The sequence below is a fragment of the Aulostomus chinensis genome, chromosome 20, assembly GCF_037954235.1.
Source record: "Aulostomus chinensis isolate RoL2024-O1b breed Wild chromosome 20, RoL_Achi_v1.0, whole genome shotgun sequence".
In the NCBI taxonomy this organism is placed as follows: Eukaryota; Metazoa; Chordata; class Actinopteri; order Syngnathiformes; family Aulostomidae; genus Aulostomus; species Aulostomus chinensis.
Window position 1 is genome coordinate 15040720 of NC_141339.1, and position 20256 is coordinate 15060975.

The 20256-nt window shown below is 41.8% G+C and overlaps 1 protein-coding gene across 2 annotated transcripts in view; it reads left to right on the forward strand.

Annotated features, from left to right (window-relative positions):
* Window positions 1–20256, forward strand: part of mettl24 (methyltransferase like 24) — a 31552-nt gene that overhangs the window by 3147 nt on the left and 8149 nt on the right. For both annotated transcript variants that reach the window (XM_086190037.1, XM_086190036.1), the window contains 2 exons: window positions 13564–13662; window positions 18462–18595. In XM_086190037.1, coding sequence (XP_086046163.1) covers window positions 13564–13662; window positions 18462–18595 — 233 coding nt within the window. The remainder of the gene's footprint in view (window positions 1–13563; window positions 13663–18461; window positions 18596–20256) is intronic.

The following is a 20256-nucleotide window of genomic DNA, read 5'->3' on the forward strand; positions in this document are numbered from 1 at the left end:
AAATCGCTGTAAATCTGGATCTAACCAGCAAAACATTTGTAGCGTGCAGGTTTACATCTGCAGAAAACATTTGCGCTGACGATGCAAAGAGTCACCTTAAGTTGAACAGTTTATCAAAATTGCACAATCATTGCCATTTAATGCCTGAAGTGTAAATCCCATTTAAATGAAGTACCGCACTGCAGATTCCTTGCATGCAAATAGCTAAGAACTAAAGGCGATAAAACTAAAACTAAAGTGTGTACATATTTATATATACAAACACACACACACACACACACACATATATAAATACATATATATGAGATTTAGTAGTTAATTTTGTATATTTAATGCATATGAATGAATTTGACGCAGAATATTATGGGCAAAATATTTAAAAAATATAGTCCTTCCTTAACCCAGAGGGATCTGACTTTTATATTTGAATATTAAACACTATCTGTGCATCGTTAAGATGATGGTACATGATTTATACTTCATGCATTAATCATTGTTTACTGCTCAGTCTAATATGTACGTTCTGCTGCTTCCCTATTTTGCTATTAGAATATTTATCACTGTCTTGACATCATCTCTGTCTGGTTGACAGTGATACCATCTGTTTTCATCATTTCAGTAAACAATATTTACACGTTCACATCACCTGGCTGATCAATGCGCTTATTAATGCCAGGCAACTAAGAATCATGCAGGTGTCAACATAGTTAGTTTGAAACTGCCAAGACTTTAATTATTTTAGTTTCACTTTACAAAACTCTTTCCAGAAGCTGCAGTACACACAAGACAGACAAATTTGCCTGCGTGTGTGTGTGTGTGTGTGTGTGTTTAAGAGGAGCAGGGAGAGAGGGGTCTTTTTTTAGTAATAACCAATCTAAAAGGACATCTCCTAGCTGTCAGGCATCCTTATAAGTACAGTGATACTTTCATCATTTACCTCTTTCAATCACTCCTCCCCGGTGAGGGTGTAGAGGAGAGGAGAGAGGGATGAGTCAGTAAATTATAGACAGACATGAAATGTGTTAGTCCAAACAACAGCAGCAGGGATACAGGGAGAGGGAGAGGGAGGGGAGGGGGAGCATGCAGAGGTGATTCAGCTTCCTGCCTTTATCACCGTAATAAACAGACAACTGCCCTCAAGTCACAGTGACACACACACACACACACACACACACACACACACACACACACACACACAGAGTTCTGTCTTGCTGGCTGAAAACAAACAGCTGCCCTGCGATGTGCTGCAGACATTCACAGTCTTTGTGAACTCGGTGGATTCTGCAAGTTGTCATCCAGTCGTTCGTGTCATCCGTCTTAACAGTCTGGATAGTTTACTTTACATGCGGCATCTCAGAGCCCTTATATAAACCAGCTGTCTCAGAATAAAAGTTGAGTCATATTGTTCTCCTACATGAACAAATGTTGGCTGTTTAAATAGATGTGACTTGTCTTCACCTCACAGGGCCATTAACTGTCCCAGAACATTTGTGTTGTTTTTACATGTTATTCAACTTCCTGTTTTCATCTGAGAGTAATTGGATAAGAGTTGTAGCTGCTAAGGCTGGGTACTGAGCTCAGTACTTTCAAGGGTCGGTCGGTGCTCACGTCAAACTAGTCTGTACCAGATTTCTCTACCACGTGAAGCCAACGTGTTCGAGCCCAACACATTTCCAGGGCTGTGGTGAGTCAAGGCAGACACGAGAGTGAAAACACTTGTCAAAACTTGATGCTGACAACATTTTCCGTATAAAGTACAGGAGGAAACACCTGGTCAAATGCAGAATAGATCTTAAAGCTGTACTTGATTCGCTAATGTTGGCAGCATCGTCTGGAAAATGAGAGTACTAATCCATACGCGGGGACACGTGCACAACAACTAAATGCAGAGTTGAGGGGATGTGCATGATACGACCACGCAGACCCACATACAGAATAGGAGTAGAGTTTGGCTGGAATACAAATAAACAACATAAAAAAGTTTGCTTTGTCAGGTACCGTCTTAGTGCGATGGGAAATACTGTAAGTCTTTCTGGATTCAATGGATGAGAAGATGAATGAGTGTGAGCAGAAAGACGGATCAGTCAGGTTTTATCATGGCGAAACCACGTCCATAAGAGACGCAGTCTGCATGCGGGGCTCAATAGCGCCTCCTGTGTCTCCCGTCCAGTGTGCTAAACCACTGTGACGAGGCGGGATGAGCGACCTCCGTCAGCGGCGGCGGGATGTGAGAGTTGTGGTAGAAGCTGGTGAGTTGCAGGGTAACACAAAATGTCAGCAATCATTAGCAAGTCTTGCCTGTTATATGTCGAGCCACAGATCAAGAGAGAGAGAGAAAAAAGAACAGCAGAGCTACACAGAGGAGAACAATGCTGCTGCGCACGTCGCCATCTTTCATCCGCCGCAGATTCACCTTTGACCATAATGTATACTGCAGTGGTAATGTGGCGCTGTGCGTGACGCGCGAGTACATGAGAAAGGGGTCAAGTCAATCTGTCAATTCTCCCCGACACGTGCAATTTCATATGGATGCAGCCACCAGGCGAGGAGATAAGTTGACTCAGACGGCAAGGACGGCGATTTCTTCATTTTATAGTAAGACTTGTCATGTTTCTTTGGTGGATATGGAGGCAAAGATGACAAAGAACATGAAGGCTTAACACAAATACGGGGAAAGAGAAATTAAGAGGACGCCAATCAAGCGAACGTAAGGCTGGGATTGAATGACAACCCAAAGATAACAATGATCACTGAAGTTCAAAGAAAGCAAATGAAAAGAGTCTATAATGAAAAATTCACAAAGACGTGAAGGGGTTTCTCTATTGTTGCTGTGGATTAATAAATCATCCAATCTTCCAGCTCAGCCCCACTCAATGGTCTGACAAAGCCCCCGATTCGAGGTAAAATGACATGTTCTGATATGAGTTCTAACCCTAAAAGCTGCAGTATCAGTTTCTTTGATTAACTTAATTTAGAAAGGATACAATATGATCTACAAAACCGTGTGTGTTTGAAAGCTTAAAGAAACACTGATTAGACTGCTGAGAAAAAGACAAGCATGAACTGTAATAGCTCTTATTACAGGAAGGAAGGATCCTGACCTCGCAGGAAGTCTTCTGGAGCACATCTTTCACGGGCTGTAAAAATGTAGCCCTTGGAGAGGAAATTAATACTTGGAGCAACAATTGAGATGGAGACTTTATGAAATTTAAGACCATTTTTTCTCGACCAGTCCAACCCCCACCTGTCAAAAAGGACTACATCAATAGTCACTGCTTCTTTTACTCGCTGAAATGATTGCAGACATTTATCTCGTCAATATTAGAAGCGAGTCCAGCCTTTCATCCATTATTGTGAGAACCTTTGTTCTGTGTGGCTTTAATATCCCACACAGCTTAACACAAATATCCCTGAATTAACTTCTGATTTATTCAACGCCGCACGTGAAGCCTTGTTGCATTGATGTGTCCTACGGTGAAGCTGCTGAGACGGGTGTGCGAGCGCCGTGGAGCTGTTTGTGATCTCTCCCAGATAGGCAGCTGTCATTCACGCGTCACACGCATTCAACCTCAAGAGCTCATCGCCGGGCAGAGAAGCAACGTGGAGTCACAGATCTTTTCACTTTGAACATCGTATACCATGACAGCAGGCTGGATTTATTTGATGCTGAGGTGATGAAAAGGCATTGTTGGTCTTAAAGGGGAGACGCCATTAATAATCAAGACCGCAGAGGAGTTCTGAAATTTGAGTTGAAATAAATCTGCAAAACAAAAACCAGTTTGTTGCTCTGTCAGTAGACCTTTACCACTGACTGGGAAGCAGAGAGGGCAGTCCACTTTCATGTTAACAGAATGTGAACACACAAAGAACTGAATCCGCTTTCTGTCGGTCTACACTGAGTGCACGGTTCTTTTCCAGAGGACTATATATGAAAACACCCTGATGTTCTGGATCCCAAAATCCAGTTCGCGTAACTACCAGCAGAGTTATTTTCTTGCCAACCGTGATATTGAGTGTCCCATCCCGCCTCGTCCCTCCTCGCCATCTTCCAGCACGCTGACACACGGGAGTGATGAACACGTTGCCTGTATCACAGATCTAGTATATCTGCACATAAGCCAGAACAGTGTGCGTTTTTATTTTGAACAAATTCTTCCAAGTAGATGTGACAGCAGTTAATTTCTTTGCCTGGTAAGTCTCAACTACATTTGTTTGAAAAGAAGAAAAGCATCAGCATAGTATTTTTTTTTTCCTCCCTGATTTACTTGAATGTTGAGCAGAAAAGACCACATTGTGCGGTCTGCACCAACCACCACCAGCTAGTTTCAAGCCCCCAGTGGAATTTCTAATTCATGAACTCGGTGACCTCGGTCATGTCTTGGAAAGCCGAAATCCGTTAGCTGAACACAGGGAGAGAGACAGGAAAGAATCAGAGGGTTTGACTTGAGTAATCCTGGAGGTGTGACTGGACTCAGTTCTCAGGCATCTTTAACCTCCAGCTGGAGAACAGGGAGAGTCACAAGAAATCAACAGCTGGGAAGCTGACAACTTCAACCTGTCACCCTCACACATACGCACTTCTCCAGTCAGACGTTCAATCTCCATCGCAAACATCGCTATTTATACTCGCACATTCAGGACAGGCCCATTCAAAACCGTTCCTGGCATCTCAAAGTGGAATTTATTTCAACAAAAACTTGAAGATATATCTGCTTCTGTTGGAGAGGAGGACAGTCAGCAGCACTTTTAATGTCAATGCAGCTCATCTTAAGCCACTGAATTTCCTTAAAATGTAAATATAAAGCCGGAGCGCCAGAGATATAACTAATAAAAAACAATACAGACACGGATTTGATGAAATTCTAACATGGAGACACACTCCGTGGCTTTGGTCCATTTAATACAAACACCGCCAGGTTTTACAGGGAAAGATGAGTCTTGTTGACAGCTTGGCATTTCCTACCAATAACCCACAATGTTTCCTTAACCTTGAACATGTGGGAGTTTGTGTGCCTGTAACAACGACGCGTCATAAAACATTATTTCCCAACAGTGAATGTCATTTCAAGAATAATGATGAAAACATATAGAACACCACGTAAAGCAAGGGGTTGTGGCTGTTCCACATCGGATGTGATTGAATGACAAAATAACAAAGTTACTGATTTCATTTGTACGGAAATGAATTGAAGTAGGAACGATTAACATAAGGGTTAGAAAAAAAAACTGCATTGACTATAAGTAAACTACCACTCAGATTGTGTTCCCATGTACATGGGAAACAGCCTTTCATTGTTAAGTCTTTTAATCAGCCTGAGCTGGAAGATCACAAGCACCTCATCAGCGGCTTACATAGCAAAGGGGACCACAGTAAAAAAAGATAGATGAATAAAAAAAAAAAAAGACAAGAAAGCAATGAGATCACATACATCCGCCACACGGGAGTTGGAGGCAGATATGAACAGATTCTCACACCCCTATGTGGGGCGATTCTGGAGAAACCTAACGTTTGGTTTGTGCGCATCCACTAGATGGAAACTAGAGTTTACCCACCCGCCATCAGAGAAAATACAGCACCGGTCCTCCCGAGCAGATGCACCACAACATGATCGTGGTGGCGAATGCCAAGTGACACTGATCGACTTTTGACGCGCAACAGAGCGCGCCGTATGTTGCTGTAAATCACGCGGAGACAACGCGGTAATTTTGATGTACATCAGCTGTTTGTTACATCAGTTATTTCCTGCAACCACTAGCTGGCGCAATATTGTGGATGACTTCAGGCCTGGACTGTCAAATGTGCACGGTTGGGCTTGGTGGACCCACTAGGAAGAGTAAATCCAAGTACAAAAAAAAAAAAAAGTATGATGTTTCCTGTTGGAACAGGTGGCGCTGCAGCTAATTTGCCCCGGAGTTTGATGGTTTTCTTCTTGGCCCGATCTGCACCCCTCCATAACCTTTGTTGACAATTCGCCTCATAGTTTTTGCATAATCCTGCTGACAGTCAAAGCCACTAAAAACATGACCCTCTTGGCGGATACCCTGCAACTTTGGATCATGTCGGGGGAATGACATCACTTCACTCCCTCAGCACATTGCAGCAGCCACCCAGGAAGGAGTAAACGCCTCGAAATAAGCGCGCGGCTTTGCTTGCTCCATTTGAGATTAGTTTCCAAGACCAACCAAAGAAAACAGGCCAGCCTGGAATCTGTGCCAAATAATGGCGTAGACACAAAGAAACCTTTCACATGATCGATCACCCCTCCCCTTAGTAAATACACAGACGCATGACGACTACGACCAAGACTTTACATGCTCCTATAACATGAGTGTATTGCCCCAGACCTAGTTTCTAATGTCATAAGAGGGATTACAATGGGATCAAATTTGTCTTATTTAAATCAGTTAGTGTAATCAAACGGTTTACATCGTAGAGATCCGAGAGCTTTTAAATTTAGTTCCACGTCAGAAATGAAGTCTTGAACAAGACTCTGAAAACCACATGTTGCATATGGGGAAACGGGGGGGGGGGGGGGGGGGGGGCTGCTCCATGTACTTTCTCTAGCTGAATAAACACTGGATCTGTTGTGTGCTATCAGACAAAAACAGCCTCCAGAGGGGGGAAAGTTAGTGTCAAACTGTCAGGTCTATAGAGTCCTGATCACACAATACTCCCCTCAGACATGGACAGCTTGTCTGGAACATTCCAGAAAGGTTCTCAGCCTCCCTCCCAGCTGATATGAATGAGTGCATTGACCTTTGAAATGGTTGGCCGCTGCTCCCATCTTCACCACTCACGCCCACTGCACGTCCACATACATTCATACAAACATCTGCTTTGTGCGAATGGTGCTAGCCGGGGGTTTGTTTACGTAGTATTCAAGTATCATCTAGCCAACGCTACCTGTGCTGCACTGCTACTAGCCCACCCTAAAAGCATCAAAGCTGCTTGAAAGATCACACTAGAAACATCTTGTTGCTCTGAGACATCCAATTCCACTTTGATAAGATATAAACACAGAGGTTGGCCTAAAAAAATCAAAGTTTTCCTCATCTATACAATCTGTCTCACTGTTTCTCTAATTCCATTTTAGGAAATAATTGTCATATGGTGCTCAGTGTGCTCCCCCTGCTCACTCCATCACAAATCTTATGTCTGGGATAGTATCCAGGAAAACACACACACACGTAGGCAGGCAGTTTTGACTGCGTCACAATCAGTGGTGGTGGTAGCAGAGGCAGCATGGATTTAAGTTACTCACACAAACTAAACTAAAACTACCATATAACCAGGCTAACACAACCAAAGACATGAACAACACTGCAATATCAAGTACACAAACAGAAGTAACTTAACTGAACAGAGAAGCCAGCAAAACAGGAACAGTAAACTAAACTATACAAACTCAACTAATCAGGCAACCAGAAACAGGTGTGGGATCTCCAGGCCAGGGAGGGAGCTGATTGGATGAGAGACACTGGGAGCAGGACTGTGGCTAACAAGGACTGATTAGCTTACGAGACACAAGTGTGCATACAAAAAAGAGGTAAAAATAGACAGGAAGTAAAGCAAATAGACAGGAAGTAAAGCGAATAGACACAAGGGGAAATGGATTTTAAAAATAAAACAGGAACTGAATAGGTTTTTTTGATAAAACAAGAAGTACTAAGTACTAAGTCTAGAGTACATACAAATAAAAATCTGAGTCCATATTAAAAGTCCAAATTAGAAATTAACAGTCAAAATGTGTCTCTGGCCTCCTCTCTGAGGAAAAAGACGACCCACTCTGTACCTGCTAATTATCTGTGCAGCCTTATTACTCAACAACTCACCATCAGACACCCTTGCTGTCTCTCCTATTTTTGTGGTGTTATTTAATTGGTTGATTTTTTTGACAAAAATGTGAATTTACAGGACTGCAAGGATGGACGTGGTTCTCTGGAACCGGGGGATGAGATTGAGAGCGTTTGTAGTTGTGCACACGTGGAGATGCAAAAGCAGGAAAATGAAGCTTTGTAACTGGAAGCTGATCAAATTTGCTCACTTATCAGTTTCGATTTAAGGTAGATGAAAGAGATGGTACAAAATGGCTTGCAAGAATCCTTCAATCAGCAACAACTTACAGCACGTGGGCAGATCATGTTGGATGTGCTGCAATGTAACACGGTGTTGCATAATATTCAGCGGTTAATTCAAATATGCCATCCATGTATTTAAACCTTTTTTTTTTTTCCTGAAACACTCTCAGAATAAATGGAGAGAAATCCTTTTATCTTCTCGATATACATCGGTCCATCAACCTTGTATCTTTTTTTTCCCCTCCATCACACACACTTCCAACCCCCGCGCTCGCTCCACAGCATTATTCTACCATGGAGACCAAGGCTGATCGAATAAAAAAAGATGAGTGTGATCTCTCACTTTAATTTTGCTCACCCTCTCTACCTTTTGCTCTGGCAGTGAGCTATGATTGGCCTGCCAGAGGAATAGAGGTGATACTGCAGGAAGTAAAGAAAACCAGTCTGGGTATTTTAGAACGACAAAGCATAGAAAAGTAACTCCTTATGTGCATTATGCACGAGTGAAATCTATATAATTTATGAGGATCTTAATATGTTTGCAGACCAGCTGGTGATGTAGAGTGATGTAGGTAGCTTCACCCTGTGTCATGGAGGCTCTGATGTCCAAAAACAAAAACATTAGTAAGCCACACTGGCATGACTGGCATGATCACTATGAATGTGGTGATTTTAATAGTGGGTTTTAAATGCATTCCCATCGTCTTTTCTATTTCTTGATGCAAAACATTTCCATAAACAACAACAGCTACCAAGAGGGAAGATCGTCATTAAAACAGAGGAAGTCACCCTCTGTTTATTTAAGGCTAAATTCCTTTAATCCACATCCCATTGTTTCATATATCATGCCACTGTAACCTTTGACCCCTGAACGTTGACAGATAAGCACATGCATACTTGTCCATTTTCTCTCATTTCCACCTGACTAACTAACTCACACCTCATAAAAGTGTCCAATCGATGTTATCGACATAACCGTAGTCATGTTTGGATTGAGTGGATTAAGAAATATTTTTCTCCAATTTTGCATTGGACTAAAGGTTTCATCCAAAAACACGTTTTTCCCTCTTCAAATTTCACTAAAACTCAACACAAGCTCCCCTCAGTGGCATCAATCTCTAATCTGCTCTTTCACCCGGGTGCATCCAGTAACCAGCGGGAGGTTAATGCCAATCAGTCACCAGCTGTTTCATTAAAACACAACTTCTCTTTCTGTCCTCTTGGCCATCGCAGGTCTGAAGTGTCATTTGGCGAGGAGAAGCTGTCAGAGGATATAACCGAGATGCTACAGCGTTTAAAAAACAAAACAAAAAACATTCCACACGTTGTTGAACTGAAAGCTGTGACCTCTTCACTGCACAGCTTGATGGCGTCTTTTTGAAGCTTCCGGAGAGAGCAATTGCAAGAAATGAGCAGCAGGTCTGGCATTTAACCAGCCGACTGGGCGGAGACGGCGGCAACCCTTATGGTTTCCAAATGGGCAAACATGGCTCACCTGTGGCCTCTCCGGTGCTCGGAACACACCATCATTAATCTTCCTCTTTTGACTGAGTCTGAATCTACACGCGGATGTACAACTTTTCACTTCTTTCGCAGTTTGTGTCTATCCCTCTTCTTTTCACCCACCACTGTCATTGTTGTGGCAGATAGTCTTCTCTTGTTTTATCCAGTTCACTCATCCATCCTCCTGCTCTCCCCCCCTCCAGGGGTTATTCATGCATGGCCTGGTTGATCACACTTCTCTCACACCCAAGCTGAGAGGCACAGATCCGCCGACATACCCAGCTGCATCAGGCCATGCAGAAAAGCCCACAGTCATCCTTATCTTTCCAAAAAATGAGGTATGAGTACACATGAGGTGATATGGATTTCCATCATCCTTTTTAAGCGCATTTTGAAGCATCATGGTGGAAAAGGGGGACAAAAATCCTCAAATTCGCTGGCTTGAGGTGGTTTTTTGACTTCTGCGAAAAAGAGAAATAAGTTCTGTTGTAGGGAACTCAGGTGACTCGTGTTTCTGGTTTCCCCGTTATGAGCGGCAACATACAGTAACTGATAACAAGAACAACAGGTACACGCAGACTGATGAGGAGACCAAAATATTCATCCAGAACAAAAGAAGGTGTATGTTGCCATGGCAACTACTTGTTTTGTTTCCAGTTTGTAATCTCTACCACGTTACGGTTTCCCGACCAACGTAGTTAATTCACTCCAAACACTGGATGGTGGTTTTTCCTTTTTTTTTTTTGTCTTTTTGGTGGACTTTCAAAACACTCAGATGATAACCAGGCTATAGTATTTGCGATACATTTGGCGAAGCATCTCTTATCATTCAGCTTCGCCTGTATTATTGACACATCCACTCATTTCAGTGTGAAGCAAAGAGAGTAAGACTCTCCCGGCTCCTTTGACTTGGCTCACGTAGACGAAGGCGGAAACGTCACTCCAAGTGAGCCGACAACACTTCCGCCAAGTTTGATTTCACTGTATTATTAAAGTTTGCGCGTTTCCAGCCAGGAGTCTTTTTTTTCCTGTCCTCGTGCCAAATATTCATTTCTATACCTCCATTCATGTGAAGGCAAATCCTGGTGCTGGTGTCGGGATGAAGGTCTGAACTGCTGACTCCACTGAGCGACGTTCTCTGTGTTTGCGTTTAACACTTCTTCTGCCGCTTCTGTCCCTGAGGTGCTGATGGCCTGTTGTAGCTTGACTGAACAAGGCTTGACACTAATCTCATCAGTGATGATTCAGCAGTTAGCGAGCGCTCGTAGGCATGAAGAGAATAATCATTATAAGACAGGGGAGTTCTTTGAAAATCCAATTCTTAGATAAAGATTATTTTCCCATGAGATCAGCTCAGGATTTGATTGATAGTCCCTTTTTGCTCCCCTAGCATCTTGAAAACTACTTTTGAGGTGACAAATGTACCTTTTAGAAACATTTCTTCAAAAATACCCCAACTGTTCTTCTCTTGTGCCTTCATTTTTGAGCGCATTAGTAAAAGCCGCCCAAATTTCCATTCTTTTACAATTTAAAGTTGAAGGAGTGTGTGTGTGTGTGTGTGTGTGTGTGTGTGTGTGTGTGTGTGTGTGTGTGCTTCCAACCCTCCTCAATCCCTTCCTTGCACAATTTTTCTATCTCTGCTCTCCAATTCTGCCCTTCCTCATTCACTTCAACCTCCTAGTGAGTCTATTGTCCCACATATCTGCCCTCTGATCAGTAGTCCTGTCCCAACCTGTACCAGGCTGATGTATGGGCACTGACAGCCAAGCCTTTCTGAGGAAGGGACTCTAAAAGTAGTTGAAAAGGGCGACTCAGACAAAAGGAGCTTTGGGAACTTGCAAGGATGCAGAAAGGTAGATGGTATTTGTGTAAATAACAGACTCCCATGGCAACATCATGCAGCCTGGGTTTGGTTTTTTGTTTTGTTTTTTTGGTTTCAGGACATTTTACCACTTCACATGTGTGGAATTTAATGATAGAACTGTGTTCTCTTCTCTTGGTCGTACTACAGCCATAACACATATAGATGGTCTAAAAATATATATATCTATATGTGTTTATATGTAATTCAAATTATTCTCAGTGCACCATCAAACATACTGTATTTTCTGTGTATATATAAAACCATCAGTAACCATGGTAACCATACGGTAGTTCCAAATATTATGAGATCATTACATGTAATCACTACATGTCTCTCTTGGCAGACATCCTGCAAATTGGACACATCTCTTTTCTGCCTATTAGCCAAGGCGAGACAGTGTGAACGTGTGTGTGTGTGTGTGTGTGTGTGTGTGTGCGCGCGTGTGTGTGCCCATGCGCGCTTGTGCATTTGTCAGTTAGTGTAAGCATATGCTAAAAGAAGTTCAGTATAATCACAGCAACAGCAAGATTACATAGATAATGATAACGCACGCTAATGTTTTTAAAACCCCGACGCTGCGGAGGGAGAGGAGGCAAGAAAAAACACAGCAATAGAGAAGAGAAATAGTGAGAGAGAGAGAGGGAAAGGGAAGGGTAGAGCTTAGACATTCAGATGTTTTGACATGCTGCAATGTAAGGTGTATGCATTACAAAAAAAAAAAAGAAGAAAAAAGGCTGAATTCCAATCAGTGAATGTGTGTGGTTCAGGTTCTGCAGCCATTAAAGGGATGGTTGAGTTTCTACATTAGCGGGTCCAGGATCCGCATCACTGAGGGAGAAAATGACTGTCATAGATAACATACGTGCGTGCTGGACTTAGTTTGTACGTACAAGTGTAATAAAGAATCGAAAACTCATTAGTAGATGCGAATGTGTGCGTGCAAAAGTTTACGCATTTAATTAAAGGCTCACAAGAACATTCATCTTAAATGTTTTAGCCACATTCTTCCTCATTTCCAGTGCTACAAGGGTGTGTGTACATGTGTGGAAATGTCTGAGGTCACAGCGTGCTTGTACAGTTTTATTATTCCCTTTGCACAGGGTAGTATTTTGTACTAATGGCAAACTAGTGCTAGTGTACCAGAGAGGATTGTAGTTGAAATATAAAAGTTGACTTATGTACGGTGTTGAAGACCTCGACTTTCACCCTCCATCAGAAAAAAACTCACTTTTAATGTTGTCGTGAAGCGTCTGAACTGGAGTTCAAATGTGGAGTGAGTAGAGGAAGAAACCAAACGGCATGAAAATATTCCAGAGTGTATTCCAAGACGATTATTTTCCTAAACAGAGCTGATGTCACCACATTGCCCTTTACAGATGATTAAACACTTGCGCCTGCAGCATGAAACAAACCCAAACATGATCTTGTTGGCTAAGTTTTCTGTGCATCGCTACGGAAAATATGAAAATAAACCGCAGGATGCATAAAACATTGATGAAGGTCAGATGTGTCCCAGGCAGCACTTCCATGAAATCACCCAGGTTAATTATTCAAGGGCTCCTAATGAAGACACAGCCATAAGGTCTGACCCTAAGAACTGATTCTGCATCTGACAAATGCATCTTCTCGGCTCTACCTCTCTTTCTTCCCTCTCTTGTGTCCTCGCTCAGTTTCATGCCTTTTCCTCCAATCAAAAACAGACACATTCCTGTAGAAATGAAGCTCTGTCAGGTTCCAGGAATGTGATCACACAGCAACACTCGACGAGGTTCTGCTGCACTGAGCAGCAACTGCAGTCTGAGCTCTTATTTTGTCAAACACAGCTGGACGTTCTGTCTCCAGTGTATTTTTATCTGTACCAGAACCAGAGGCATGAGAATAAACGGCAGCCCTGGTTTTTATAAAAGTAACAAATGAACCTTAGCGGTTTGTCACATTTCTGAAACATGCAGGTGAAACTAAAATCCCCTGAGCACATTATGACCAACTTCCATCCATGACCTTGAAGAAGTAGGTTGTAATATCTAGAAGAAGAAGAATAGCTCCCTTTGTTGCCTTTGTGTCGGATTGCTTTCATGAGGTTTTCAGTGTTAAAGATAAGGTTTGTATGTCTGTAGACTCCTCGGTGGCACATAGACCTGCAGCCGTGGGCCGGCGGGAGTCGCTCTCTGGAGGAAGAAGCAAGGAGGTTTCTCAACTATATCACAACACCACAAGTGAGTATGCATACATGTGCACCGCTTCCTGCCATTTGAAAGGAAGTTCTGCGTGTTCATTCTGCTTATTTATAAGGCATCTGTAGAACATTAAACGTGAATACGCCGTATTGTACCAGAGTTGTCGCAAAGCTTAATTTTACGTTTTCATCAGCAGTCTCCGGGGAGTTTAAACTACAGGCGGATCTAAAAAATTTGCTGAAATTTTACATAGTATATCACATATACCATATTGAACATTATATAAAAAGTAAGTGAAGAAAAGGTATATACACAGAAAAATAGAGGAAAATATGAGTTGATAGATGTAACCCTTTGTGGTTGTATAAACACTTGACATGTGCCTGTTGCAGTGACCTTGACTTTGACCTTTCACCACCAAAATCTTCATCCCCAAGTCCCAGTGGATCTTTGTTCAAAGTCTGAAGAGACTACCTCAAAGTGTTCCTGAGATATTGCCTAAAAGAGAAAGGTACAGATAATGTGCACATAAAAGGTCACCATGACCTTGACCTTTGACCACCAAAATCTTTGAGTTCATCCTGGAATCTCAGTTGACATTTGCACAAAAAGTTAATAAATCTCCTTAAGGCGTTCCCGGGGTATCATGTTCATATGGTCGAATGAGGTTCATATGAGGTCACAGTGACCTTTGATCAAAAGTCTAAACAGTTCCCAGTGGACATTCGTGCACAATTTTTGAGAAACCCCCTCAAAGATTTCCCGACATAACGAGAATGGTAGGTTTTTGTTGTCGTTGTTTTTTTGTAAATAGCCCCGTAAATACTACTGTTGTCATTATTTTTTGAACCCGCTTGATGTTTTTCCATGTCTGTTTGAGTTTAATCACCCAAGTCAAGAAACATCAAGTGAAGAAATGTGTCCCTCAGGTGCACATGCCAACCAATAAACCAGCAGCTGCTCCCAAGCATGAAGCATTCTCTATTCTCCATGGCAATTTTTCAATTAAGACAGAGCCTGATGAGCTGTTTCCCCCTGTTTCTATTCCAATCACTTATCAGCAAGGTATTAATCCTCTCATTGAACTGGCGGCAAGAAAGACACATTTCTCAGAATGCCCAAGTATTGCATCAGAGTTTATGTAACTATAAAGACTTTGAGAGGATTCTGCTGTGTTTAAAAGAGAACAGTGACATTTCAGTGTGCACCTATAGTGCTGCTTGATTTCGATGTGTTGCAGAGAAGAAATTCTGAAAGTGTGAAAACAGCCTTGTTGGGATTTGGCACCTTTCCTCAGGTGTTCGTGATTAAATATTGGAGGGAGGCATAGATTACATAAAGTTGTTTTTTTCTAGGCGTAGCTGTAAATTCATTATCATAACAACTAGATTCTCCACCTAAAGGTCTCTTGCTCCATCATTGGTGTGATGTATTTATTCTCTGTGTTTCTAATTTCTTTTTAATATTTGGTGCTTTGCTGCAAGCTAACTCCAATGGGGGAACAGAAGATTTTGTATTTCTATGTGAGATTGTCACTGTTTTAATGAATCTCCCAAACATTGCAACTGCATTAAGATGGTCCATTAACTTAGCGCAACAAATGGTTGTGGAGGGGAAGATTAACTTGTACTGCCCTCTCAGCTTCTGGAACCTGTAGTTCCTCTGTGCATTTTGGTTCAAATAAGGTTCAGGATCTTCTACCTACTCGAACCAGCCAACATAAAAGAAGACCCGTAAGTTTTGAAGGCCAGACAGAGGCACAACTGCGCTAAGCTAACTAGCAGACTGCGGATCTTAGCATAATACAGACACAGACAAGAGAAGGGTATCTTTCTGGCTCCGGGGTAGGATCACAAATAAGTGCATTTCCCCAATTGTTGTTCCATTAAAGTCTTTTTTAATGTATATCAGAGTGAGCTTGTATCTATCAGCGCTTGACAGTGCTACATTGGCACCTCTTTCACATTCAGCCAGATATTTGTCTTGCCCGACAGCAAACACATAATTCATTATTCTATTGATTACCTTACAGATGGAACTCACATTCACTCTTAATCAAGGAGATGTCTCGGGTTCGTTGTTGATCGATGTCAGTATAACATTACTATAAATCGATTAAGTTGTTTGGCATCATGATTCGAAAAATCCAGCTTGGGATTCCACCCCTCTTGTCCCTCTTGAGACACAGTTTCATTTTTACATCCAATACACAGTCACACTCTTTTTCTTTTCTTTTTTTTTTTTGCGCCACATGTGCTGCATTTTTTATTGTAATGAAATTGGCTTGGGGATAAATCAGCAACTTATCTTTCGCTCACACAATATAGCCAGAACACAGAGTACTCCACTCTGAACGACTGTGCACTCATTCTATATCTTTCACAAAGCAGACTCATAATTAATTAGCTCCAGGGTATGCATGTGTATGTGTGTGTGTGTGTGTGTGTGTGTGTGTGTGTGTGTGTGTGTGCCTGTTTGTGTGTAGGTGTGTGTGTGAAAGGAAAAGACAAGGACAAAAACAGAGGGAAAGAGATTGTATGAGTGTTCGGAAAGCTGTTGAAGGGAGCTGTCCGTCATACGCAGTGACAGGCGAAGGTGGGGGGAGGTGGCAGGGGCATTGCAGCATCCTCAGTTGTAATGCTGACTGACACAGTGCCTGGTGGAGCTGTTACTCAGAGAGACGGCCTGCTGCAACACGGCTCTCCAACCACAGCCAGCCAGTGCTGAATGCATGTATGCTCCGGCACAGTTTCTATAAAACATTAAGAGTGTGGCATGCTCTTATTTTGTCAATTAACACATTAGTCCAGCTCTGTTTTTGAAGCACAGTGTTCAATTTAAAAGTGTCCTGCAGGCAGCAGATCAGCACCACAGTGACAAAAATAATCAAAAGTGATTACGCATTTCATTGCACACTGCGCATTGTGGGTTGATGAATTTTAATTGGAACATATTAACAATGATGGGCATAACAGAGCATGCTCGAAATTCATTTAAACTGATTCTTGTGCTACCCATTTATGCAGCGATGCAGTGCACATGTCACGGCTGTTGCCTCCCTGCCTGACCTGTCACTGACCACATGGTTGGAGGTTTATGTAAAAGGACATGACAAGGACACAAGTGCCAAAGCTGTGGAAATCCAGCTTGCATCAAGCTGAATTTAGGCATTTGTCTGTGAATGTGAATATAAATAATGAACTTGTCAATTACAAGTGAACAATAGATGCGTGGGGTTGGAGCTTCTCATTTCCTCACCACAGAGATAGAATATGTTCGTTATTTCTTCACTGTTTATTGCTTTTATGATTAAATGAACCATGCCGATTTAATAAGAAACAGACTTCACTTGAAATACCCTGAGTGAATTGTAGTATTGTAGACAGCAGGCTTTAGATAGATTTTAACAGTGGAGAATATGTCCAAAAGAAGAGGCAGGAGGACCAAAGTGCAGCAATTGGCAGCTCAGGCAGTAAAGTATTGAAGAACTGAAACATACTAACTAAAGAAGAAATGTGAGGTTCAGGGCAGCTTACAGGCAGAAAAATAATTATTTCAAATTAGTCTGTTGCATGGTTTATTTCAACTTATGAATACAACATTGATTCAAAGTGAAAGGCCAGCTATGACCACCTAAACACCAGGTAGGACAAGCTAGTTAGGACGAGCTAACTGCTAGTTAGGACAAGCTAACCGCCAGTGAGCACAAGCTAACTGCGAGTTAGGACAAGCTAAATGCCAGTTAGCGCAAACTAAACGCCAGTTAGGACACGCAACTTAACATATTTGTTTCATTGTTCCTGCTCCACCACTCCAGCAGGTTTGGTGAAAGTCAGACACAGGTGGGCAGAGGCTCACTAATTTATTAAACCAGACACAGGTGTTATCTCTCAAAAACAGAGGGAAACACACGAAGTAGGAAGTAAAGCAAAAAAGGTTAAATAGAATCAACAGCCTAAATGGAACTCTGACACACACAGAATTACACACATGCTTTTACTGTGTGTTTGCAGCAGAACCGCAGACATCTGCTTCATATCACAACTGAGCCAGTGTCATTCCCTCCTCTGCAAACTGAGTCCCTGCAGCAAGGCCAGCTTAAAGAAACCAGAGAGCAAACACTTGACAGCCACACTAAAGCTTAGTCGCTTAGAAAACCAACGACCTGATGTGAAAGCGCATGTTTATTGTGTGTATGTACACAGTTTATACAGCTAAATATTCTATTGACACAAGCTGAGCCTTGCGTTACAGCTTCTGGAAGAGTTAGCAAAGTTTGTAAAAGATTCAGAGCCACAGCACTGAACAGATTTATTTAGAGGGATATATTTAGAGGGTTATTGACAACAAAAATAGAAAAGATGGAATGCTAAAATCCCCTCTTTCATCTTTTTTTTGTTCTCTCTCTGACAAACACATGCCTGCCCAGGGTCAGATCCAGTGTCAGAGTCCAACGACTTATGTTATTTGTGTTATGATATTTGGAGAAGCAGACAGGATGCATCCATCACATCGCAGCAGCTTGACTTTAAAGCTCTATGGTAATTATTTAAGCTGCCTGGCAAACCATTTATTGTCCGGTGAGACTAAAAAAACAGAGCTGATGTTTTTCACTGAGACAAACACACTCAAAACAACAACAACAACAAAATTGTCCTAAATTTTGAAAGGTAAACTCATTCAGCGTTATATACATTATGTACAGTACCACAGGTGCGACCTGGAGTGATCATTTTTACATGGTTTGAATAGACAAGAGGTTATGTGTTTGTCTTGGAAGACTTGTTTAAATGTGGCGTGGCTGATATGATTGTTTGTGCATTTTTGTATGCGTCTAGGTGTCATGTGCATCCCTGCCTGATGATGAACCTCTCCAAGAGGGAACCAAGGGTGCCTGGACTGTGTGTCTGGACCCCAAGTACAGCCTGACCCAGAGGATACAAAGCAAACACTGTAGGGTCTACTCCTTTGGGTGAGCTCAACACATACATATATGTATTTCACAAGGCTACCAAGTGGTTACTTTAATTCCCTAAATCCTTAACCTGAATTTTTTCCACATTTGCCTCACTGACTCTCATTTTAACATGTATAAATCTAATTCTCTATCATGGGCTTTGGGGCTGGCTGTATGGGATATACTTATGTCCTCATCTACTATCACAATATTCCCAATAAAGTTTAAATGGTATTGTGTAATAGTTGTGTGATTCAATGTTATGCAATTAATTGGAGGATTTGCTTGCTTCTTTGATATTAGAAAAAAAAATCAGTTGGCACACAGGTTGATTCTTCAGGTGCTGAGTAAAAAAAAAAATCTTGTGGAGATATAGCAATAAACGCACAACAACGTTGCTCCAAAATATATATTGTCTTTTTATTTAATTACTGCATTAAAACACGTTTCAAGCATGACCTAGACAACGAGAATACATAATGCTATGTATTGTGCTATGCTAACCTACCCTCCCACTACCATTCATTGTGCTAAGCTAACGGTCAGCCAGTTATTTACATATGAGCATGAACTTGGATGTTTTCCTTACAAAACCTGAATATAACTGAATATAGAAGTGATAAATATCATGAACAATACAATAAAACATATGTACTTTTTTAAGTAAATGTTAGCTGTTAGAATAAAGGTTGTGTTTTAAGAAGTCTCTTATTAATTTTGGTATTGGTATATTAATTAGATTTTGTTTTTTAAACCCCTATTACACATGTGTAAAGGGTAACAGAATCATTAACAATATTAACCAAGTTTTCTACAACTTCCAGGGGTTGTACCGGCTGTAACCCTGTCATCCTCGGCAGTGTTCAACCCAGCAGTGAAACAATGAAATAATTAAGTGTATTGAAATCAACCAAGGCGCATGAGAGGTATGAAAAATTAAATAGTAGGTTAGCAACCAAAGACAACAGCGATCTAACTGAGACCCTATTGAAAATGTAAGTGTCAGAGGATTCTGAAATGAATCTTGAATTACAATGTGAGCACAGACGTGAGCAGCAGTGGCAGTTACATGGGGGGAAGAAAAAATACTCCCAGAAACACAGTTCAGCAGATGCTATTATAAGTGAGTATCTGCAGGTGGAACCAAGAGCATCTGCTTCAGTGACAGGCGGTGATATATCTAGTCTCTACTGCAGCTGCTCTCACGTCATCTAGAACATTCTTTGTCACATCTGCAAAGAACTTCCGGCATTTTTCTCCCACTACTTCATCAGAGAATGCCTGTTTTTCACATAATGTGAGAGGAAGTGTACCTCTCTCTTGACATTCACTATTAGCTTCTAATTTCAATGACTAATTGGTCACTGAGGCATGATATGTCTTTGGTAGAGAGGAAATACGCAACTGATTTTTTCAACTGGGCATTAGTTGTGAGTAGTATACTCCCCTCCGTGCCTGAACTGCTCCTCAAGCTGTCAACATCATCGGCACCTCTGCTTCCCCTCCCTGAGTGGCAGCTAATCTCGACTCAAATCAACCAGGACACCTTGGTATTTGACCCTCTTAAGACCATTAAGTCAATCACTCCCAGTTGGATTCTCTGTCTGGGATCAGCTCGGCCCGGTCCTGACCTGCTGGGCCGCCGCTGTGCTGAAATGCTGAAGAGGTTTGGAGGG